General features: G+C 46.6%; 1 protein-coding gene across 2 annotated transcripts in view; it reads left to right on the forward strand.

Annotated features, from left to right (window-relative positions):
- Positions 1-23,975, forward strand: part of CCNI (cyclin I) — a 50,477-nt gene extending 26,502 nt beyond the window's left edge. For both annotated transcript variants that reach the window (XM_033160860.1, XM_033160861.1), the window contains 5 exons: positions 16,748-16,882; positions 18,785-18,859; positions 19,485-19,625; positions 20,779-21,009; positions 22,180-23,975. In XM_033160860.1, coding sequence (XP_033016751.1) covers positions 16,748-16,882; positions 18,785-18,859; positions 19,485-19,625; positions 20,779-21,009; positions 22,180-22,629 — 1,032 coding nt within the window. In that variant the 3' untranslated portion in view covers positions 22,630-23,975. The remainder of the gene's footprint in view (positions 1-16,747; positions 16,883-18,784; positions 18,860-19,484; positions 19,626-20,778; positions 21,010-22,179) is intronic.
- Positions 23,976-24,737: the final 762 nt, after the last annotated feature.

Genomic DNA, 24,737 nt, shown 5'->3' on the forward strand with positions numbered 1-24,737 from the left:
CAAACCGATTGAGTTCATTGACCCCCTTCATGAGCTTGCAAAGTTGTCATCAACCCCAGTGCAAATTCACAGGCATCGCAAGTCAGATAAAGTCAAGAAATACTTTATCTTAATCATCGATCACCATTACTAGAAATCCTAAAATGTAAAAAAGATGGAATATTGTTGTACTGTGGAGTCATCTTATTAAATGCAGAGGTTCCTTTCTGGGAAGGGAGGTGCATCCCCCCCCCCCCCGAGGCTCATAGTTTCTTATTAATTTGTTCACACTATACCTGAAGGAGCATCTCCACCCCCATCGTTCAGCCCGGACACTGAGGTCCAGCTCCGAGGGCCTTCTGGCGGTTCCCTCCCTGCAAGAAGTGAAGCTACAGGGAACCAGGCAGAGGGCCTTCTCGGTGGTGGTGCCTGCCCTGCGGAACACCCTCCCATCAGATATCAAGGAAACCAACAACTATCTGACTTTTAGAAGACATCTGAAGGCAGCCCTGTTTAGGGAAGTTTTTAATGTTTGGTGTTTTATTGTATTTTTGATACAGTCGTACCTTGGAAGCCGAACGGAATCTGTTCTGGAAGTCCGTTCGACTTCCAAAATGTTTGACTTCCAAGGCGTGTCTTCTGATTGGCTGCAGGACGTTTGGCTTCCAGGTTTGCGGCGTTTGGGAGCCAAAACGTTTGACTGCTAAGGTGTTCGTCAACCAAGGTACGACTGTATTTTGTTGGAAGCTGCCCAGAGTGGCTGGGGAAACCCAGCCAGATGGGTGGGGTATAAATATTATTATTATTTATTATTACTAGTACTAGTACTATTCACACTATACATAGGAAACTTTCCCCTCACCCCAAGCCCTTTTTGATCCCTAGTCTTTATTCACCCCATATATGGGGGGAGAGGGTCAATATTAACTACTTTGGGAAATCCTGATGTCAGGAATCTTCAGGAGCTACCCCATATTTTCAAGAGACTGGGGGGAGACGCCTGCAACATACATTTAAAATACTCGTCTACTGCTTCAAACAGTCATGGTTTCACCCCAAGAATGCTGGGAACTGTAGTTTGTTCAGGCTGCTTGGGGGGTTCTTAGGATACCTCTATTCCTCCCCTGAACTGCAGTTCCCAGAGTTCTGTGAGGGGAGCTGGGGCTCTCAGCACCCCCAGCAAACTACAGTTCTCAGGATTATTATTTTTTTGCGGAAAGTCATGATGGTTCAATGTATTTTTAAACGCATAGTGCAGAAGGGGCCCAAATTTGATGGGAGCATCTGGAGGAAGACTTAGGACGAGGCACAATAAGGTGTTGTTGGCAACGGCTGGATCTGTTCATTGCTTTAGGCCTTGTGGAGAAGAGCATTATGATAGATTATTCACTATATTAAATCTGTGGTGCGGCTGTGGCCTTGCATAGCTCAGTCCCATAACTGCTGCATTGTACGAGCTGTCAGAGATTTGCAATGGGAGGAGCGTGTTTCCATTAGCCCACATGGTATCCATGGCAACCGAGGGATGCTTTCATCTGTGCTCCAGCGGCAGTACATAGGTTTCATTGCTATGGTCTTGCATCCCAAGCTGCAGGCATTTTGCAGGCGTGGGTTCCGTGTCAAGCACTTTAAATTGTTGCCGGGACAGATTGTCCCTTTCAAAAGTTATGTCGAGCTGCCTGGTCATTGTCAAGCCACAGGGCCAAGCTTGTTTGTTCCCACCTTTTGCACAACGGAATCCTTTGTGTGGTTTCATATTTGCGTTCAGGTTGATTAGTTTGGGATTGCCGTTGGCTAGCTGTCAGGCATTTTAAAAAAAAAACCCAAATCCACGTGGGTGTGACTGTCTGGCTTCCATGGCTTCAAAACCATGGAAACGGCCTTGTGAAAGACTCTCACCCGTAGGTCTCATGCTAGGTTGGCCCCTCACGTTTCCGTTTAACGTTTAGAATTTTGTTTTAGTTAGCTGAGGGTTCGGTGTCGAAGCTCAGGCAGGCAGTTTCTTTTCATAGGTTAGTAAAGTCGCAGGCTTTTGATTTACACAGACCTCCGCTTCTTTGGACCACAACTCTGTGCTACTTGCCGTTTCATTGCCCGCCCATTTGGTCCAACAGAAATACCTTCTGTAAAGACCGGAGGACTTCTGCAGAGCCTGTCCAGAAGTCCAGGAATTTCTGTTCTGGGACCTAGGCAGAAGTACTACCAGTGAAGAGACGCAGAGCAAGTTTGCAGTCGATTTTTCCTCTCCCTGTTCCTGCACAAATTCCTCCCTCTCTCCTTTTAGGTTTACCCTTGTGTAACATCCAAGTTGGCATATTTAAACATTTAAAGTGGTGTAATACTCAATGCCTTTCCCCCCCAAGAAAAATAGGCATTGGAACTCAAAATGAAGATGTTACAGGAAGTCACTGGGTGACTCAGATATCCAAGCTAGGTGCCAAATGGCTCCTTAAACCACGGTTACAGTCAGCAAAACGGAATGTCTAGTTGCCATTTCGGGGACAGAAGGCTCGGAAGTCGTATTTTTCAGCACAACATTTTGGTTCTTGTTTGTGCTGATAAAATGCCGCAGTTAGAATTCTACAGGATGTGCTGTTAGTGTGTGAAAACAAGCAAGATCCAAGGGTCCCCAGGCATGCACCTCCAGATGGTGAATTTCAAACACTGGACTCAGGGCAGCCCTGAACAGATGCCAGTTTGAGGTCCAGTGCCAAGGGCCTTGTGGTGGTTCCCTCGCTACGAGAAGCCAAGTTACAGGGAACCAGGCAGAGGGCCTTCTCGGTAATGGCACCCGCCCTGTGGAACACCCTCCCACCAGATCTCAAAGAGGAAACCAACTACCAGACTTTTAGGAGACATCTTAAAACAGCCCTGGTTAGGGAAGCTTTTAATGTTTAATAAATTATTGTATTTTAACATGCTGTTGGAAGCCGCCCAGAGTGGCTGGGGAAACCCAGCCAGATGGGCAGGGTATAAGTAAATTATTATCATCATCATCATCATCATCATCTGCAGCCTGTGGAGCTGCTAAAAACTATGGCAAGCTGTCTCCTTAGCTGGTTTGGGGGCCGCCCCTGGTTCTGGGGCAAGTCGATTGAATGTCCCCCTGATTCCCTTGTCCTCCTAGATTCAGGAAGATACCTAGGGCAGCTCGGAATGGCCCTCACGTAAAGCAAAGGTAGAGGCCTGGCAGGTAAGCTTATAACCCGCCATTGCTACACGGGGAGACAGATTGGGGGGGAAAGGAAATCCGAATCGGCCCTGCCCCATAGTTAGACCGATAGCAGCTAGTCCAGGGGTCAGCAACCTTTTTCGGCCGTTGGCCAGTCCACTGTCCCTCAGACCATGTGGTGGGCTGGTCTATATTTTTTTTTGGGGGGGGGATGAACGGATTCCTGTGCCCCACAAATAACCCAGAGATGCATTTTCAATAAAAGTACACATTCTACTCGAGTAAAAACACCAGTCAGGCCCCAGAAATAACCCAGAGATGCATTTTAAATAAAAGGGCACTTTCTACTCATGTAAAAACATGCTGATTCCCGGACTGTACACTGGCCGGATTGAGAAGGCGATTGGGCCGCATCCACGCCCTGGGCCTTAGGTTGCCTACCCCTGAGGTAGGAGCTTGGTGGATCTTAAAAAAGTGTAATCTTGCACACGCTGGCCAGCTTCCGTTTCGACTCGAAATGTTCGTTTTGGGCTTCTCAGAAGTACGTAAAGGCAAGAAGCGGGCAGGGGGAGCGCCGGATCGCAGTGGCGCCCGCCTGAGAAATGCCGGAACTGCACTCCGGCTGAAAAAAAAGCACTGGTAATACTGCTTTTAAGTGTTTGTAGCAGATGGGACTGAATCGTGTTAAGCGAGTGGCAATGTTCAGTCTGCGCCGCCAGTGATAGTTCTCCAGGATCTAATGCAGAGACTTCCGTAGAGCGCCAACTGCATGGAGGTGCAAGGATTTGAATTTTGTGCCTGATAGATGTCTGTCGATTGTAGCTCCCTTTAAAAGAGAGAGGGGGCAGACAGAGAAATCCCTATACTGTATAAGCATTTTAACGGGACACCTACTTAGGGCCTGGAAGTTTCCACTTAAGTAAGTCCGCTTCCTCCTACTCACTAGGTCAACATCTGCGCTTAGAAGCAACTTGCATTTATTTTTAACACCGCCTTTTCCACTGGATTATCAGGTTCTTTCCTGCGTTAGCATTAACTTGTTTGGCATTGATTCAGACTGGGCTTTTAGAAGCTGCAATTCTGATAAATTGCTTTCAGCCAAATATGTAATGTAAGTATTTTTTTAAGGACACGTTTTAAAGTGGTTAGGATTCCTGAGTGCATTTCATGGGGGGCTGGGGGGGGGAAAACATTGGGGGCCCGAGGCAAAAAACAAAACAGCCAAATATGTCACCACAGAGAAATAAATATATTTGAGTGTTTGTCAATCCTGGGTTTATTGCAGCGATATAAAATCATTTATTTTGGAATCAACACGCATGCAAAATATATCAGAAGGGACTTTGGACTTTTCTGTTGAAACAAGGTACTTCAGCTTAGTGCTAAATACCAATTTTATTATTTTCCCAGTCAAAGGTCAACAGTCTCCTAACTAAATAATCTGAAGATACCGTATTTATTAACACTCTCGCAGTTCATTGCACTAGGAAATGTCCCAGTCATTGACAGGGCGATTGCAAGGCTGTGTCTGCTGTAAAAGTAAAATTCTCTGCCCAGGGTGACTTTAAAATTCTGCAGTAAAAAAGCTGGCTCCCGGCTTGTGCACTTAAAAGTAGCACACAAATAGCAAAAAACCTTTGCATGTTTTCAGTGGTGCCAACTTGAAGGTAATTGTCTCAGGTGGCAATCCCATACACATAAGAATTTAAGATTAGCCCGGTGGATCAGGCCAATGGCCCATTTGGTCATAGAATTATAGAACTGGAAAGGACCCAGAGGGTCATCTAGTCCAACCCCCTGCAATGCCGGAATCTCAGCTAAAGCATCCATGACAGGTGGCCACCCAACCTCTGCTTAAAAACCTCCAAGGAAGGAGAGTCCACCGTCTCTCAAGGGAGACTGTTCCGCTGTCAAACAGCTCTTACTGTCAGAAAGTTCTTCCTGATTTTGAGTCAGAATCTCCTTTCTTGTAACTGGAAGACACTGGTTCTGGTCCTACCCTCCAGAGCAGGAGAAAACAAGCTTGCTCCATCTTCCATGTGACAGTCCTTGAGATATTTGAAGATGGCAGATCCTGAAGTTGAGGCTCCAATACTTTGGCCACCTCATGAGAAGAGAAGACTCCCTGGAAAAGACCCTGATGTTGGGAAAGATGGAGGGCACAGAGGACGAGATGGTTGGACAGTGTTCTTGAAGAGACTGGCATGAGTTTGGCCAAACTGCAGGAGGTAGTGGAGGATAGGGGTGCCTGGCGTGCTCTGGTCCATGGGGACACGAAGAGTCGGACACGACTTAACGACTGAACAACAACAATCATACCTCTTCTTTTCCAGACTAAACATACTTTTAGCTCCTTCAACCATTCATCATAAGGCCTGGTTTCCAGACCCTTGATCAACTCGGTTGCCCTCCTCTTCACATGTTCCTGCTTGTTAATATCCTTCTGAAATTGTGGCGCCCAGAACTGGGCACAGTACTTCAGACGGATGCCAACAACAGTTGTGTTCGGATTTGAATTCTATTTCCACAGAATTCAGTTTGTGATACTACGAAATGCAATGTAAGAAGTTAAGAAAGCAATAAAAAGACAAGTAAAAATCAGTACAAAATATTTAATGCAATACTGCCCATCTTCAAACACAAATCCACACACCACCTGAATGAAACTCGTGCACCACAAGTGCAAGCAAATCACTTCCCCAGAACATACTTATACAGTGGTACCTCTGGTTGCGGATAGAGATGTAAAATTTCCGGAAATTTTGAAGCTTGGAAAAAAAACCGTTTTCCTCCTGGTTTTTTTTTTTTTTTAAACGGAAATTTTTGGAAAAATTGAAAAAAAAAATGCTAATTAGCACTTCTTTTTTCATTTCCAGATTGAAAGTCATTCTGTTACTTTAGAAACATAAAATATAACTATGGACAATTTTAATGGGCATAAAATTATCACAACTGGCATATTAAAAATATAGTGTATCCAAACAGTTATTACAAACAGTATTTACTTTTGAAATAATATTTATTTGTATTTGTAGCAAATGGAGCAACAATCTCCTGAACTGTTTACTAGTTTATGGGGAACAAAACAAACTCTCCACAAAACAATTTTTAAAAATCCAGAAGTAACAATTATATTTCCTCTCCACAGTATTTTTTTAAAAAAACATTCTCATAAAAAGAACTGAAGAAGGAAGTGGGACTAAGTTTCAATGAATGGGCATGAAATTTAATCAGAATCATTTTCTGAGCTGTAATTAAGTATATACTTTCAGGCCCTTTTCGTTGCTCTATATTTTCTTCCAGTGCTTTGAGGCCTAGTGAAGAGGAACAGAACCAATGCATACCACACGCATGCAAAAACAAAACTGAAACCTTTTTCTTTTCTAGTGACAACAGCACCTCCTAAATGAAGAAATGTATCTTGTTCTTGCATTGGAGAGAACCTAGGACTTGCTTGTCCTCACAGAAATTAGAATAATCTGATACCATACATATTTTTTTAAGAAATGATTTATAAAATATTTGAACCCCTTATCTTAAAATGTTTTATTCATCATGTTAAAATAAAACATTCCATAATCTAATTTTTATTTTTTCAAATTTTCCAATGTTTCGGGAAAAAAACAAAAAAGGCTTCAGGAAAAAACCGGGGGGGGGGACGGGGAACGGACGGTCCCCCCCCCCGAATTTTTCTGGGGTTTTTTTCCGGGCCTTCACATCTCTAGTCGCAGACAGGATCCGTTCTGGAGGTCCGGTCGGATCCCCAGGTTTCCGCAACCTGAGGACCGCTTGTGTGCATGTGCGCAGGGGCGAAACCTGGTCAAATACTTCTGGGTTTACCGCTTTCGCATCCTGAAGTTTACATAACCGTGGGGGTTACGTAACCGGAGGTACTACTGTATTAGGTATGTGTGGAAAATCCAAGGCCTGAACGAGAAAGATGTGAGATTTCTAACTGGTTGCCTGGAGGAGATCTTGACTTGCCGTAGGCGACCAGGTGTGTGCGTGTGCTGTATTGTTTTTATTTACAAGCCTGCATTAGATACTGGAGAATGAATATGGGGGATTGGGAGCTAGTTATCCAGCCAGCTGCCTTCGCCCCTTTGGCATAGCTGTTCTTGAAGAAGCTCTCGCCTTGGCTCAAGGCCCAGGCAGGTTTCCTGTGTGCTGGCATCCGGACAGCGTGCAGCGATTGCCACCGGCATAACACAAATACCACGGATTATCCTGGGTTTCCGGGCCCCGCTGGTACGGATCTAAGGAGCGTGGGTGGCAGGAAGGGCCAAGGGTCTCCGAGGCAGCTGTTAAAACTACGATCCCTGAGATGCAGGAGACTTCAGTCAGGTCCCAAGTGTTCATTTATTAAAAAACAGGGTAGCAATTAACACACAGGGATGTTAGTACAGGAGAAAGAAGTCGAGGTGTTCAGGCTGTGGAGCAGCCGGTCAGAGCATCTCTCTCTCTCTCTCTCTCTCTCTCTCTCTTTGTCTTAGCTGTGCGTACATCGGATACATGTGGAAGCACCTATGGGTCTGGAAGCCTCCTGTCTAGATTACTGCAGCGCCTTGTACATGGGGCTGCCTTTGAAAAGGTTTCAGAAGCAGCAGCTGTGGTCCTTTTTAGGGAAGTTTTTAATGTGAGATATTTTTGTATCTGATTTTTGTTGGAAGCCGCCCAGAGTGGCTGGGGAAATCCAGCCAGATGGGCGGGGTACAAATAATAAATATTATTATTATTATTATTATTATTATTATTATTAAGAGTCTGGCTGCAAGAGCGTCAGCTGGCTCCGGGTGATTTGGTTGGAGGGGGGGGTGCACAATGAGTACGATTGGGGGCTTTCCACCTCTGTGCGATCCTGAAAACATTTTTTTTTTTTTTTGCAGCTGCTGAGCCATCTGCTTTAGCGCAACCCCTGCTTTTGCCGAGAGCCAGATGGGGGCACTTGGAAATGCAAAAACGGTTTTTTAAAAGTCCCGTTTCTGGATCTGTGCCACCTTTGCTATATGTTGAAGCTCATCCTTTAAGCAGCTTGAAAACCCTTTTAACCTCCCCGCACCCCAGACTGCACAAACCTGGTTATAGTTATGTAATCTTATGCAGGGTGAAATCCTGCTGTTCTGTATGGTGGCTGCGTTCGTGTTGCCAAAGAACAGGAAATGCATAATAACGCCCCCCCCCAGGGGAGTGTGCGTGCATGCGTGTATATTTATAAATAATTGCTATAATTTAAATAGAAATACAATATATTGCACCATAGCGGGGAAGGCTGTAGCTTGGGCCGTAGCTCAGTGGTAGAGCATCTGTTCTGCCTGCCTGAAGTCCCAGCTTAAACCTCCAGCATCTCCCAAGTTGGGATGGGAATATCCCCTGCCTGAAACCCTGGAGAGCCACAGTGTCGAGAATGCTAAGCTAAAAGGACCAAATGGTGTGGGTTGGATTAAGGCAGCTGGCCTATGTTCCTGTGTTGACCAAGTGACCTGTGTGGCTCAGTGTTAGAAACCTAATCAGGGAAATGGCTGGGTGCTCTGTTAGTATTTCACCCCTCCGATGCAGCGGATGTGATTGGTGTAAATTCACATGCCTGTCTGGGAAGAGTGTGGGAACGGAAGACAGCCTTATCTCTTCCGCTATACGTACTATTGTACTGTACTTTTGCTTTTACTTGTCCCTGTTTCTTCTCTCTGGAGAGAGAGGACGCCATGACTCCTTTTTCTGTACATAGTGTGTAAATGAATACGTAGATTAGCTCTACGATGTCTCACGCTTCTTGCTGTGTTATGCTAAAAGATTAGTGTGCATATACCAGTTGGTGTATGTCGCTGAAGCGCACTGGAGAAGAAGGGAAGTGCCTTTTCCAGAGCTGCGCATACCAGAGGACGCTCGGAGTTCGGGGGGGCTGCAAGGGCACCCCCAGGGCGTTTCCCAACATGCTCATGATGATGGGAGCCAGCATTGGGTTTTACTTAAGGAATTCAATTATAGATATTCACTTGCTTTTCTGCCAAGACCTGTATACCGTACTTTTCTGTGCGTTATATGAGGGTTTTTGTGGGGGTTTTTTTACTACAAAATAAAGGGAAAAAATGGGGGGGGGGCGTTTTATGCATGGGCAGTGCAGAGGGGGGATTGGTTGCACCTGCGAGCAGGATCTAGCGATTGGGTGGGTGAGTGGTGTGTGCTGCAAGGGCCACTTAGGATTGGCTGCTGCTTTGTCAAATGGGTGGGTTATTAGCGGAAGTGGCAAGGCCTCCTTTTGATTGGCTGCTGCCGCCATGGCAGTTAGGCACGCGTATGTTAGCATTTGCCAGTTGTGTGAGTGATATTCGGTTCGGCATCTCCCCCCACCCCCCCAAAAAATTGCTTAACAACCGTGAGCCCCCCCACCGCAAAAAAGCTCAACAACTCTGTGCCATCTCTCCCCCCCATTTTCTTAAATTTGAGCCCCCCCAAATAGGAGGGTCTTATATATGGGGGTGTGTTATAGACGGAAAAGTACGCTACTTGCTAATGGGCGGTGGGGTAGCAGGCCTCCTACAGTCTCGGAATGCTTCAATACAATTTGGAATATCATAATTGTCTAAATTAATGTGCTATAAAAGAAAGACAAGTATGAAAACAGGTGCTATTAAAGAAACATATAATGGAAAGCAGGCGAACAAACTTCCAGAGAAACAAATTATGTTTGTGATGTTCCGGAATAACAAGTTTCGGGACAGTATTCAACCTTAAACTTTTTTTGCCTTACTGTAATTATGTAGGATGTTTTCTAAGCGTATATTTTGTTTTTGTTTTAAATGCTCCTATGGATCCAAAGCACCCATCTGCAAAAAAACAAAATTTAACCATTATCTGCATTTGTTTTGGGTATGTGTGAGCGAGAGAGACAGGCTAGGGCTTGTTTAATTGCACATTTTAATTCTGGCGGTTTATTTTAATGTTTGGATGGGGTGTTTTTTTATTGTGCATTTTAGTTAGGCTGCGTGTGGGTGAGTGTGCATTTTTCGTAATTGGTTTTATACTTGTAAACGGACGTCATCTTGGCCATTTGGCAGCACATCAATTAATCAATTAATAATAGGTGCACAGCTGATGCATGTAATACTCCTGTGGTCCACATCCAATGCTGTCTTCAACCTCGGCTCCTCCTCCCTGCTGACATTGCAAGTCCTGCTCCGAGTAGACCCATTTGTAATAAATGGACTTGACTAACTTGTTTTCAGTGGGCTTGCTCTTGAGTGTGACTTAGTCAGACACAACCTTCCACGTCATTTTGGTTTGCGATGATATTTTGGGGTGCCATGTTCCAGGCACCAGGTTCCTGTGGTGTTTGCCATTTTGAAAGGATCAGATATTTTAGCCGAGACGTCGCGAGATCAGATAAGGAGATATAGGATATACTGAGTTCTCCTGGGTCCAAGGCAGGAATCGTCCCAAACCCCAACTGGAGGTGCCAGGGATCAAACCTGGAACCTTTTGCTTGCAAAACAGAGACTCTACCACTGAACTACAGCTGTTTCCCCAAGGATCTGTGTGGATGTTACAGCTGAAAGCAGAGGCGTCGGGACAAAGCCTGCCATGTTAACTCTCGCAACTGCCTTGAGGTTACTTCTACCTCCCCACTAGACCTGCTCAGGTGTAGCTGATGCCTGGGTGCAGCGGGTGGCGCTGTGGTCTAAACCACTGACCCTCTTGGGCTTGCCGATCAGAAGGTTGGCGGTTCGAATCCCCGCGACAGGGTGAGCTCCCGTTGCTCTGCCCCAGCTCCTGCCAACCTAGCAGTTCGAAAGCATACCAGTGCGAGTAGATAAAGAGGTACTGCTGTGGCGGGAAGGTAAACGGGGTTTCCATGCGCTCTGGTTTCCGTCACAGTGTCCCGTTGTGCCAGAAGCGGTTTAGTCCTGCTGGCCCCATGACCTGGAACCCTGTCTGTGGACAAGCGCTGGCTCCCTCGGCCTGAAAGCGAGATGAGCGCCGCAACTCCATAGTCACCTTTGACTGGACTTAACTGTCCAGGGGTGCTTTACCTTTTTACCTTTACCTGCAGTTACCCTTTCCAATGTTGAAAGGGAACAATTTCCCCTTCTTATCCTAGCTCCTTTATCCCTTCCTCTGACCAGGCAGGAGATCTCCCTAAACTTGTGGTTGAACCAACACTGGCATCTCAAACGTTGACCTTCACGAAACCTGCCTACATGTTTACGTGGATGGCGTCTGGTCCAAAAATCAGTACTTCTCAGGACAAGGTGTGCTGACCATTGTTCACTAGCGCAAACCATGCGATTCTCATGGTTTGCGGGGGGTATTTGGTTGACATTACACTCTGTCCTAAGCACTTATTTGGACCAGGCTGTAAACTGGCTTGCAGGTTGCTTTGCAGGGGTAGAATGCTGTGTTTTTTAATCGTTCATTTCCTTGCCTCCATTCATGAGCCAAGGACTGTTCTGCTGGGGCAGAAGACTTGCACCAGTGCAACCGTGGATTGTTAAACCACCCTGGCAATTGTTCTTTTTATTAATTATGTTTATGTATTGATGCTTATTCGAAGGTGTACAGAAATACATAACCATTACAAAGCATCTTTTCTAGAACGTACTGAGATAAAACAGCTACTTAATCTTATAAAAATGGAACGAAGCCAGAAGGAGGAAAATACAAGAAAAGGAGAAATCTAAGGAAGGAGAAAGACAGAGAAAAGAAAGAAAGAAAGAAACAGTAAAATATCTGAAGAAGTGTGCATGCACACGAAAGCTCATACCAAGAACTAACTTAGTTGGTCTCTAAGGTGCTACTGGAAGGGGTACACATTGTTAGATTTTGTGTAGCCTCTGCTGCTTCAGCTTGGCTATTGTGATTAGTATAAATCACATGAGTGTCTGAGAGAGAGTGTGAGAACGGAAGACTGTCTTATCTCTTCCGTCTGAGTGTGTTACAAAGGAATTTCAGAAATAGACTGGAAAGAGAAGTTGCTGAATTGCAACTTATCACCAAACTTAAAACCAGAGACATTGGATTCTTATCTCATTAGACATGACAAAGCTATTTTTAGCCATGTCACCCCTTGCTTTTTCCTTTAGGACTAATTGCAGTCGTTTACAGTCGTCAACAGGTTTTCCACCCCTATCAGCCAATCACCCATTCCCACCACCCTTCTGAGTAATACCCCTCCCCACTCTCTCACTATATATAAGGGTCTATAGACGTATCTGAAGAAGTGTGCATGCACATGAAAGCTCATACCAAGAACAAACTTAGTTGGTCTCTAAGGTGCTACTGGAAGGAATTTTTTATTTTAGTAAAATAAAAGGACTCTCTGCAGCTACATATGCTACTCATTCTTTAGGATCCAGCCATTCTATCTTCTATAAACCAGTATATATTTTTTTCAATCTTCAAATCCAGATATTATAAGTCGCTTTTTTCCCCCTTTCACGCAAAAAGTGCGTAAGAAATTTCCAAACCTTAACGAATGATTTCTATATAATTGAACATGTCAGCTTAGCCATCTCAGCCAAGACCAGCAATGTTTTTCTGCCATTCTTCCATAAGGGTAAGGCAGTGCCTTTCAATCTTTGTGCACGTAGAAACGAAACCGCAGTAATCGTATATTGTAGTAGTCTTCCACAGTCCTGGGAACTGTAGTTCTGTGAGGGGGAATGGGGGGGTCTGCTAACAACTCTCAGCACCCATAGCAAACCACAGCTCCCAGGGTTCTCCGGGGTGTTTAAATTAGCATTGTAGTGCATTAGATGTATAGTGGCAAATCCCTAAAACCACACAGCCCCTACAGTAGCTGCTGCTTCTCCTTTTGCAAGGGTTTTCTTCTCCAGGCCTATCAAGATCTGTAGTCACGGATGGTTAAGTAAAGCACATTTGCTTCGCATCTGGCTGCTCCAGCTAACACTTTGGCTCTGCAGGTTTCTTAGAAATTACCTAAGGGGGCAGGGCTTTTCCACAGAAGCCAAGCAGCTGAATGCAAATATTCCAGAAGGCCAAGTCTTTGGGCACAAACAGAATGGGGCCATGTTAGCAGTGGGAGCAACTTGCATTCATAGGCTTGAAACATCGCTCCTCCCACAGCGCTGTGCAATTTCAGCAAGTGTGGGTGTAAACGGTGTAAAGGACTCAAATTTTCCACTCCCCGTGCCGTCGCAAACCCGGAGTCTCCTCCGCCCTGGCCGTAACTTTCCAGTGAAACGTTTGGGTGGTTCTTCAGCTAGAGGAGAACTTCTCCCGAAGCAAAATAGAAACAGAGTCTGCTGTGCTGGCCTCATGCACCTAGGATCACAGTGTGCCCTGGGTGGTAGCATCAGAGAATGGCCCTTCCTTCCTTCCTTCCTTCCTTCCTTCCTTCCTTCCGTCCTTCCCAAGAGTTCAGACAGGACAGCTGCCCTCCCAAGTGCTGCAGGCCTGGTTCCTGTAGAACAGTGATGGCCAAACGTGGCCCTCCAGCTGTTTTGGGACTACAATTCCCATCATCCCCGACCACTGGTCCTGTTAGCTAGGGATGATGGGAGTTGTAGTCCCAAAACAGCTGTATGGCCAAGTTTGGCCATCACTGCTGTAGAGTAGAACTACAACTCCTGTTTGGACTACAACTCCCATCAGCTCCATGGGTCCCCCCCCCTTTATTGGGGCATTGAGCATGGTGTGCCCAGTGGGCCCGCCTCTCCGTATTGGCCCCCTTCCTTCTTGTCAAGGAGGTAATGCCCACCCATTATTTTTCCTTCTTGCTCTGGACCCAATTTATACAACCACGCAGAAGGAAGGCACAGGGCAGGGGGCTGTACCCCTTCGCTCTTGTCATTGCTTGGATGCCAGCTGCAAAGCATGGGCCCAGTTCATAGTGCTGGTTTTGAACTATAAGCCTTAAATAGTTTAGGACCACAATACTTCCCGCCTCTCCCCGTAGGAACCAACCCGGACTCTGTGATCGTCATCGGAGGCCCTTCTTCGTGTGCTGCTTCCATGTGAAGCCCAGAGGGTGGCAACACAAGAAAGGGCCTTTTCTGTGGTGGCCCCCCGTTTGTGGAATGCTCTCCCCAAGGAGGCCCGCCTGGCGCCTTCATCATACACCTTTAGGTGTTTTCATTTTGCATTTCTCTATTGCAGACACCCCCCAAACTCGGCCCTCCAGCTGTTTTGGGACTACAACTCCCATCATCCCTAGCTAACAGGACCAGTGGTCAGGGATGATGGGAATTGTAGTCCCAAAACAGCTGGAAGGCCGAGTTTGGGGATGCCTGCTCTATTGTGAACTGCCCTGTGATCTTCGTGTGAAGGGTAGGTGTACAGATTTAACGAATTAAATAATAAATCAAATAAATACCCAACTATCCTAAATGGGCGGTTGAGGTAGTGACTTGTTTAAGGCAGGCATAGGCAAACTCGGCACTCCAGATGTTTTGGGACTACAACTCCCATCATCCCTAGCTAACAGGACCAGTGGTCGGGGATGATGGGAATTGTAGTCCCCAAACATCTGGAGGGCTGAGTTTGCCTATGCCTGGTTTAAGGCAAGTCATAATGCAGTGACTCGCAGCAGGGCTTATGAGTGGTGGCCGCTGTGGATAATATCGCAGTGGTACAGCTAAGGCACAATAATAATTTCTGGGCCAAGCAGTCGCGCAGTTACAGCGGTAGGTTCCCCCTTTGCAATTCAGGAAGGTGTTTTAGAAACCAGCTAAAGAAGAAAGTAACTGGCGCATCAGGTTTGGGGTCTGTCGTAATGAGAGGTGGAAACTTGAGCAGTCTCGGAGGTGGCTGTGGAACTGGGAATCTCTGCAAAGGGCATCGCACTCTGGGACAAGGAGTCCTCGAGAGCTGTGCCAAGGAATTACTTTAGTGGCAATAGCGGTTGTTCCTCCAAAGAAAAACCCAGCCATATAAATTACCTGCAGCTTAACTGCAGTTTCTTTGGGACACCCGAAGCTGACCCAAGCTCTCGTTTTCTTCTTCCTTCCTTCTGTTGACGCAGCGGGATCTTTTCTCAGTCCCAGCTCAGAAGGGAAACTCCTCCGGTTACCCCAGATAAATACCAGTAGCAATAATGGAAGCTTTTAGACCGAAATTAATGCGAGCCGGAGGTCACGGCCTCTCCGTCAGACGAGATCTATGGAAAAGTTGGCTGGCTGCTCTGTCCCTCTGCTGGTTTTCATCTGAGCGCTGTTTCTTAAAAAAAACAAAAAACCTCTGTATCATAGCTGAAAAGCATTTGCTCAAGATTACACATCTCTTGTCTTTAACGGACTTAACATGAAAACAAGTGTCAGCAAGCCTACCCAGATATATAATTTCGTTATCTTTCTTAGTTTCAGAAGGCTTGCTGATTTTATCTGCGTTTCACTGATAATTATCTTACACAGTCTTGTTTCTTTAAAACTAGCTTTTTAACTGTGTTCTATAGATAATTTTATTAAAGCACACTGCTCAGAGAGTTTCACGACTTAGTGGGCTGTAAATCTTTCGAAATGACATGAATAAATGGCGTTTTGATTTCAGGGATGCTCCAACCAAATACTTTGTGAAAGTGCATTATTATTATTTTCTTTCTTTCTTTCTTTCTTTCTTTCTTTCTTTCTTTCTTTCTTTCTTTCTTTCTGCAAGACGGAGCTGTTCCACCTAGCCTTTGGGTTGGTTTCAGTTTAACCCTGATGTTTTGTTCTTTTGGTGTGATTGGTGGGCTACTTAAAAATGAGGCTGCAGTTTAGATTTAATTTTAAATTGTATTTTAATCTGTATTTTAATGAATTCTTTTATGTTGTGATTTTATTGGTGTTAGCCACCCTGAGCCCGGTTTGGCGGGGAAGGGCGGGGTATAAATAATAATAATAATAATAATAATAATAATAATAATAATAATAATAATAATATTTCTTTCTTTCTATTAAACTTATACATCTCCCGCCCCCCCCTGCTCCAATTTGGACTACATGGGTGACTAATGACCAGAATAAACAAAAGGGCCATGCAAGATTTAAGACAAAAATCACAAAAAGTGCAATAAGAAACCTACTAGCAATCAAACTGCACCCAGAAAATTAATATTTCCTTATGGTCCCAATGCCTGGCCAAATGTCCTCTTAGACATTGCTGCAGTGGGGAGAAGACCAGATTCCGCTGTAGCAGGGATCTTCCATAGGTGAGCTGGTGCCATTGAGAACTCCCTTCCAAAGCAATTTAAGTCCCTTGATTTTGGAAGGAGAATCGGGCAGGAGCATAGCTCCCCCCCCCCCAAGGTGTTTGAAAGAGCCAGGCTTCAGTATTTTGACTTGTCAAAGCAGCACCCAAGTGAAGTGGAGTGGAGTGTTCAGCTCTGTCACCCTCCACAATTTGAGGCCCTGTCCAGTTTCGAACCCTTAACCTTCCAGGGATATAATAGACAACATTTGAAAGTCTTGTGAGAATCGCCACATTAACTGTTTGCTGTTTTTCCCCCATTGTGTGCTGGAGTTCTGTAATGTCTGAAGTGGCCTCTTGGGCAGCCTTCAGATTCTGTTATGATGCCCCCCCCTTCTTTGTACATGTGCTGGGAGCTATTTGACATTCTCATTGGTGTTTTGTGTTGTCGTGTCCCCCCCCCCTTTCTCTCTACAGGATGTAGGCATTTCTCCAACCCAGCGGGACGAAGTGGTCCAGTGGATGGTCAAACTCAAGTTCCAGTTCCACCTTTACCCAGAAACGTTGGCCCTGGCTGTCAGTCTCTTGGACAGGTTTTTAGCTGCCGTGAAGGTAAATATTTGACCATCGGGATCTCAGGAACGATCTGTCCAACCTAACCCGACCGTTTTCAAAAAGCAAATTCTGTTTTTTCCTTCTTCCATCTCCCGGACTTGGCCCCTTGTGAGATCTTTTCATGCAGCGGTTTCCCTTCTGCTCAGAGATCAAATCCTTAATCTCCATGACCTCAGCCCCTGTCTCCTATGTAGACAAGCTGAAGCAAATTAAAATGAAATGAAATAACCAGTTTGTGTGTAAAAGGAAGAGGTTTACTTGTTTTATTTAAACTTTAAAGCATTTATCAACCAGGCCTTAAAATAAATAAATCTGTGAGCAGTCTGCAACATAAAACCAATAAACATTATCAGCTATCACAGAGTTAGACCTGCAGTGGACAACATCTGTCCTAATTGGGAACATAGAATTGTAGGGTTGGAAGGGAGTCATCCTAGTACAACCCCCTGCAATGCAGGAATCTCAACTAAAGCAACTAAAGGAAACGATGCCTTATGAGGAACGGCTTAGGGAGCTGGGTATGTTTAGCCTGGAGAAGAGAAGGTTAAGGGGTGATATGATAGCCATGTTCAAATATATAAAAGGATGTCATATAGAGGAGGGAGAAAGGTTGTTTTCTGCTGCTCCAGAGAAGTGGACACGGGGCAATGGATTCAAACTACAAGGAAGATTCCACCTAAACATGAAAGAAGATTCCACCTAAACATTAGGAAGAACTTCCTGACAGTGAGAGCTGTTTGGCAGTGGAATTTGCTGCCAAGGAGTGTGGTGGGGTCTCCTTTGGAGGTCTTTAAGCAGAGGCTTGACAGCCATCTGTCAGGAATGTTTTGATGGTGTTTCCTGCTTGGCAGGGGGTTGGACTGGATGGCCCTTGTGGTCTCTTCCAACTCTAGGATTCTATGACAGATGGCCATCCAACCTCTGCTTAAAAACCTCCAAGGAAGGCGAGTCCACCACCTCCTGAGGGAGACCATTCCAGTCAGAAAGTTCTTCCTGGTGTTTAGTCGGAACCTCCTTTTCTTGGAACTTGAAGCCATTGGTTCGAGTCCTACCCTCCAGAGTAGGAGAAAACAGGCTTGCCCCACCTTCCATGTGACAGCCCCAGAGTTATATGAAGATGGCTATCCTATATCCTCTCAGTCTCCTCTTTTCCAGGCTAAACATACCCAGCTCCCTCAACCGTTCCTCATAAGGCTTGGTTCCCCAGACCTTTGATCATCTTGGTTGCTTTCCTCTGCACACGTTCTAGCATGTCAGTATCCTCCTTAGATTGTGGTGCCTAGAGCTGGACCTGCCCTCTGGAGCAGGAGAAAGACAAGCTTGCTCCGTCTTCAAGTGTGGTGAGCCAGCGTGGTGTAGTGGTTAAGAGCAGTAGACTCGTAATCTGGTGAACCGGGTTCGCGTCTCCGCTCCTCCACATGCAGCTGCTGGGTGACCTTGGGCTAGTCACACTTCTCTGAAGTCTCTCAGCCCCACTCACCTCACAGAGTGTTTGTTGTGGGGGAGAAAGGGAAAGGAGAATGTGAGCCGCTTTGAGACTCCTTCGGGTAGTGATAAAGCGGGATATCAAATCCAAAACTCTTCTTCTTCCATGTGAGAGCATTTGAGATATCTGAAGGTGGTTAACATACCTCCTCTCAGTCTCCTCTAGCTAGCCTCATGGTCAGGAACATAGCAAGCTACCTTATACCGAGTCAGACCATTAGCTCAGTATTGTTTGCACAGAGTGGCAGCTGCTCCTCAGTTCCAGGCAGGGATGCCGCCGGGAATTGAACCGGGCGCCTTCTACTTGCGAGGCAGGCGTCCTGCCATTGAACCACAGCCTCTCCCCCTGCTGCACTTTCCAGCTGGCCCTCCGGGGACGCCGTTCCTTAGCTCTTCCTTTTTTCTCTCTCCTAGGCCCGTCCAAAATACTTGAACTGTATTTCAATCAGCTGCTTCTTCCTCGCTGCCAAGACAATTGAGGAAGATGAGGTAAGTACTTTCCCCTGGGGGGGGGGGGCAGAGCCGCCGTGTTTGCATTGCGCCACCCGCTTCGGAAAGCTGTCGTAACACGTTTGCGGTCAGGGCTTCCTTGCCAAAGCAGTAGTGAGAACGCCGGGGCTTTGATTGTTGTGGGTACCCTGTGGGTATAAGGATGGGGTGGCAGATGCCTCTCCTGCTTGCACCCCGTGGGGTTGTGTGGGGTTGGCACCCTGAGCCATGTAGTTTAGTCGTTGAGTCGTGTCCGACTCTTCGTGACCCCATGGACCAGAGCACGCCAGGCACACCTGTCTTCCACTGCCTCCCGCAGTTTGGCCAAACTCATGCCAGTCACTTCGAGAACACTGTCGAAGCCATCATTACATATTATTATTAGGGCTGTTATTCTGATTATTTTATTGTTATCATGTCCATTACATAAACCGAAATCACCATCCAGCAATCCATGCAACAATTGGGTGAGCATTGCACTTCCCAGATCACCCAGTGTGCTTCTTGACTTGAGCACAGGTTTGGACCTGCGGCTTGTAGCCTGTCTCATAGCAACCGTTTTCTTTTTAAAAAATTAGGTATTTTTATTCTGCAACTGTTTTCTTTCTGCTCGCAACTTTTGCAGAGGGTTCCAGTACTGAAGGTGTTGGCCAGGGACAGCTTTTGTGGCTGTTCCCCAGCTGAGATCCGCAGGATGGAGAAGATCATTCTGGACAAGTTGAACTGGGATTTGCACATAGCCACACCCCTGGACTTCCTTCATATTGTAAGCACATCAATGAAAGGCATTTTTTGCGGGGGGGGGGGAGGGAGAGAAAAGAGTGGGAAGCTTTTGGGGGTGTTGGGTGGGAAAAGGGACAACTCTCTCCAGCATGCAGGAACTGGGGAGGGAGGAAAATGTATATGCCTTCATGCCAAGCCACTCTTTAAGTACATTCAAATGTTGTCATTTCTGAACAAGAGCCTTTGGGATTGAGTGAATTAGAATTAAAACTTGGATTGCACCAGTAGTCGGGGGCCATTGCTGTGTGTTTTCCACAACGCCACTGTGCAAACGCAGCACAGAATTTGCTGTCGTTTTTAAAGGCTTTCTAATTCTGAAGGTTTTGAAGCCGGGTGAGAAAATGTGTAGGTTTGCCTGGGAGGATGTGCAGACATCTGACGCGGGTGGCTCTGTGGTCTAGACCACTGAGCCTCTTGGGCTTGCCGATCGGAAGGTCGGCGGTTCGAATCCCCGCGACGGGGTGAGCTCCCGTTGCTCGGTCCCTGCTCCTGCCAACCTAGCAGTTCAAAAGCACGTCAAAAGTGCAAGTAGATAAATAGGTACCGCTCCGGCGGGAAGGTAATCGGCGTTTCCGTGCGCTGCTCTGGTTCTCCAGAAGCTTCTTAGTCATGCTGGCCACATGATCCGGAAGCTGTACGCCGGCTCCCTCGGCCAATAAATAAATCAATCAAATCAAACTTTATTCACGTAGCCAACAGGCCATTGCGACTAAAAATACAGATAAAACAGATAAAAATACTGGGGAAAGACCAGTCAGGTACACAAATATATAAAAATACTAATAAATCATATGAAACCCCCAGGCTAAAAGGCCGTTCAAAGGTGGCCTCGTTCGAGTTGTCTGTCAAATTGTGGCCCTTAGTCTCATTGCCCTCTCAATAAATCTGGCGACCTTCTCTGTTGTCTGGATGTTCTGGTCCGCTTCTCGGCCAATAAAGTGAAATGAGCGCCGCAACCCCAGAGTCATCCGCGACTGGACCCAGTGGTCCCTTTACCTTTACCTTTACCTTTACTAGTAATCTCTAGCTTTCCCAAACTGCCTTTCCTCTGGCAGAATTGGTTTTAAGCTGAATTTGTGCCCTCAGGGCAGCCGTTTCTTAAGCCGTCTTAGTTACGCTGCCCTTTCTCTCCCAAGTTCCACGCGGTGGCCTTATCCACCAAGCCTCAGCTGCTGACCACCTTGCCCAAGATGAACCCGTCTCAGCATGTGGCTCTTCTCACCAAGCAGCTGCTCCACTGCCTGGCCTGCTACCAGCTGCTCCAGTTCAAGGGGTCCATGCTGGCGTTGGCCATCGTCAGCCTGGAAGTGGAGAAACTCATCCCTGACTGGCTCGCCCTCATCATTGAGCTGCTCCAGAAGGCACAGGTAGGCCTGGCGCGATGAGGGAGCACCCCAAGAGCCCTGAGGCCTAGTTGAGAAAGACAAGCCTTGCCTTTTCACCGCAGGCGCCATCTTGGAATTTAGCATGGACTGAACATGGTTTTTACCTCTAGGGCGTCTTGGTCTGCTACTGAGAGAAGGGGGTTTCCTTGCAGACTTGGGTTTTTCTTACCGGACGGTGACTACGTCCCAAGAACACCCCAGTCTGCCCAAAGCCCTCCTACTCAATCCTTTGTCTCCTTCAGAGAAGATCTCATAGTCCGTTGCCCCTTCCCCAGCCTGCTGAGACTGATGGGAACTGTCGTCCAGAACATCTGGAGGGCACCAGGTTGGGAAAGGCTGCATAAGACGGCCAGAGTGCTGATTTTAACCTTATGGTTTGGGATCCCAGTATCTGAAGGACTGTCAGCTCTCACATGAACCTGTCTGAACATTGCAATAATGTTTAGAGAGCTATCTCTCTAAGGCCTTGACCTTTCAAGGTGAGGTGGGCAGAGTACGATTGGGGAATTTTGTTTTTGCTTGAATTTTTCATTATTTGAGCTATATTTTTAAGGCATCCTAGGAGTTTTGTCTTAAGCTGGAGGACTAACTGTCTTAAATCAGGGTTGAGCCACTTTTGGCCTAGGTGTTGCTAGACTCCGACTCCCATCATTCCTGAACATTCGCCATACCGGCGGCTGAGGCCAATGGCAGTTGGAGTCTAGCAGCATCCAGCAGTCTGCTGATTCCCCATCCCTGTCTTAAACAAACACGTCTGTGGCACCCATTCTGCCTATATTAAGCACCAACCCTTCACTTTGCTGCGCCTAACACAGGCTGAATCCATGCTTGCTCACAGGCTGCTCTGAACATGGATACAAGCCCTCTCTCAACACGTGGAAAAACCTACGTTGCAAAAAAAGTGCACACGTCTTGGGTTTGCATAGCTCAACTGTTGGGTGCATAGGTTGTGCACATCACACATTAATAATGGCACAGGAATACAGCTTGGCTGTTTGCATGCGCAGGAGCAGAGTTTAGGAGCTTTTGATAAAAGCTTTTGGTGCATTGGCTGGTGGACCCTGCAAAACCAGCTGTGCAGTTGCTCGATTCCCCAGTGCGAGCTGGCGGGGGTGTGTGTGTGACTCTCCTCTCTGCTTCTTCCGAATCCAGATGGACAGCTCCCAGCTCATCCACTGCCGGGAGCTCGTAGCACAGCACCTTTCCACCCTGCAGCCGTCTCCGCCGCCCAACTCGGTCTACGTCTACAGCCCCCTGAAGCACAACCTGGTGACCTGCCACGCCGGACCGGCCTTCCGATTCCACCCAGGCTCCAAGGACAACCGCAAGCCAGAAGTGCCAGCCAAGACCTCCGCTGCGCTCTCTCGGCGGCGGCGGCGGCCGGCTCCCGGCAGGTGCAAGCAGGCGACGGCCAAGCGCAAAGTGGAGGAGATGGAGGTGGACGACTTCTACGACGGGATCAAGCGCCTGTACAACGAGGAGAATGCCCCAGAGGCCGTAGCCCTAGATGGCAAGGCCGCCTCCGCCTGCGGGGCCGACGCGTCGCGACAAGCAGCCGCTGCGTCGCCCTGCCCTCCTTTGCAGCCTGTTTCCGTTATGTAGCTAGCTGCGCATCTGCACGGCGCAGCCTCTGGCGGAAAGGGGCTACTTCCTGCGGCCGTGACAGCGGGCAGCAATACAGCTACCGCGCTGGCAGGAGCGAAGGCCGTACCTTTCAGGGCCGAAGCAGAAGGGAGCTAAGTTATCCTTTAAAAAAAAGATTCCAACCCCCCCCCCCCACACACACCCTCTCCTTCCCTTGTGTGGCTAATTATAGTTCAACTATGATTTAAGTACTTAATAATAAAAATAAAAACAACCACAAAAAGTATAAAAAACCTTTTAAAAATGACCCAAAAACCAAACAAAAAAAGTAGCATAAAATTGTTTCTTTCTAGCGTCCTCCATTCCACTGTTTTTATTAAATCTGCTGTTTTGTGTGTTGTAATTCCACCAACTGCGTTGGAGATTTCACACGGAGTGTGTAAAAAAATCCTTTCCAAAGTTCTAGCTTTGCAGCCTCTTGTTCTGAGTTAGTTTCATTCTGAGAGCGCCCTCTTCACCTAATCCTCTTTTTTTTTTCCTTTTTAAGCTTTCTGGATGTCTTGTGTGTGACTTCCTGTATTTTTGCACTTTTACACGGCCAGCCTTCCGTTTTATCCCCCCTCCGCAAACAAGACAGGAAACTCCTCATCCGTCTCTCTTGTGTTGTTGTTTTTTTGGTCATTTAGCACTTTGGTGTTTTAAATGTGATATCTAAAATTAGGTCTGCATTTAAAATCGGGGGGTGGGTGGAGAAAGGGGAAAGGGTGCTTGTGAACTGTCCTACGTTAAATAAAATTTAAACCCAGATCTTCGCAATGGGAGATTGCGTTCGGACAGTTGTATTTTGCTTTGGATAGTTCAATTCGCAGGCAGAAGAATGAGCATCTTAAATTCTACACGAGCAGAAGCAATCTTTCTGGCTGCCATTAGATTGACCAAAGCAAACACTTTAATGGGCTTTTGCACAAGCACACTCACGTATACATAACACAAGTTGAATGAAATATGCATCAAATACAAAATGTAATTTAACGGGGAGGGAAAAAAAACCTTCGGTGATGTTGGCACTGCTGTTTGTGCTGGGGCAGTTCAGTAATTGTGAGTTTTCACTTGTAATATGTAAAATGATCGGCACAGAGTTCTCTCCCCCCCCCACTCTCCCACCTCCCCAACTTTTATGTTAATGTAACTTTTCAGCCTTGAAGGAGGAGCAAAGAAAACCTCTAAAGAGTGTACTTGAGCTTCTCGTAAGGATTTCGATTTTAAAGCTCCCTTTACAGCCCCCTTGGAAGGTATTGCGTTCTGCGGTCACACTGGGGAAAGTCTTCTGGTAGCAATAAAAAAACAAAACATGTTGTCCTTCAGTCTGCGAGTCTTGCGTTTGTTTTCAACAACACAGGTTGGGTCTGCTTATCGAAATTCAAGCTCCCGTCCTCGTTCTCTACCTGACGGAAAGAAGTGGTCCTGCTACATATATAATAATAATAATAATAATAATAATAATAATAATAATAATAATAATTTATTATTTATACCCCGCCAGCCACTCTGGGCGGCCTCCAACAAATACCAAAATACAATACAAAGTCACAAATTAAAACTTCCCTAAACAGGGCTGCCTTCAGGTATTTTCTAAATGACAGGTAGTTGTTTATTTCTCTGACCCCTGATGGGAGGGCATTCCACAGGGCAGGCGCCACTACCGAGAAGGCCCTCTGCCTGGTTCCCTGTAGCTTTGCTTCTCGCGGTGAGGGAACGAACCGCCAGAAGGCCCTCGGTGCTGGATCTCAGTGTACATAACATGGGCTTTTGTCCTCCTCTAAGCCCAAAGCTTCCCTGTGCTTTATTGTTCTTTAATTTCTTTAATTTCCTACCTCTTAACGAGCAGATGAATCTGCACCGGAAGGAGTTTCTCCGTGCACCAGATGACCCCGTAGCTCACGATGATCACTGGTAGAGATCTTCACAGATCCGCTAATCAGCAGCATCGTTTATGGCACAAAACAATGAGAGGCACTGAGATACTTTCACTGGAGGTGCCGGAGATTGGAACCTGGCAGGGGCGTAGCAATGGGGGAGCGGTGGGGGCAGTGCGCTCTCTGTGCCACGTCTCCGGGGGTGGCAAG

Source organism: Lacerta agilis, chromosome 9, assembly GCF_009819535.1.
Source record: "Lacerta agilis isolate rLacAgi1 chromosome 9, rLacAgi1.pri, whole genome shotgun sequence".
In the NCBI taxonomy this organism is placed as follows: domain Eukaryota; kingdom Metazoa; phylum Chordata; class Lepidosauria; order Squamata; family Lacertidae; genus Lacerta; species Lacerta agilis.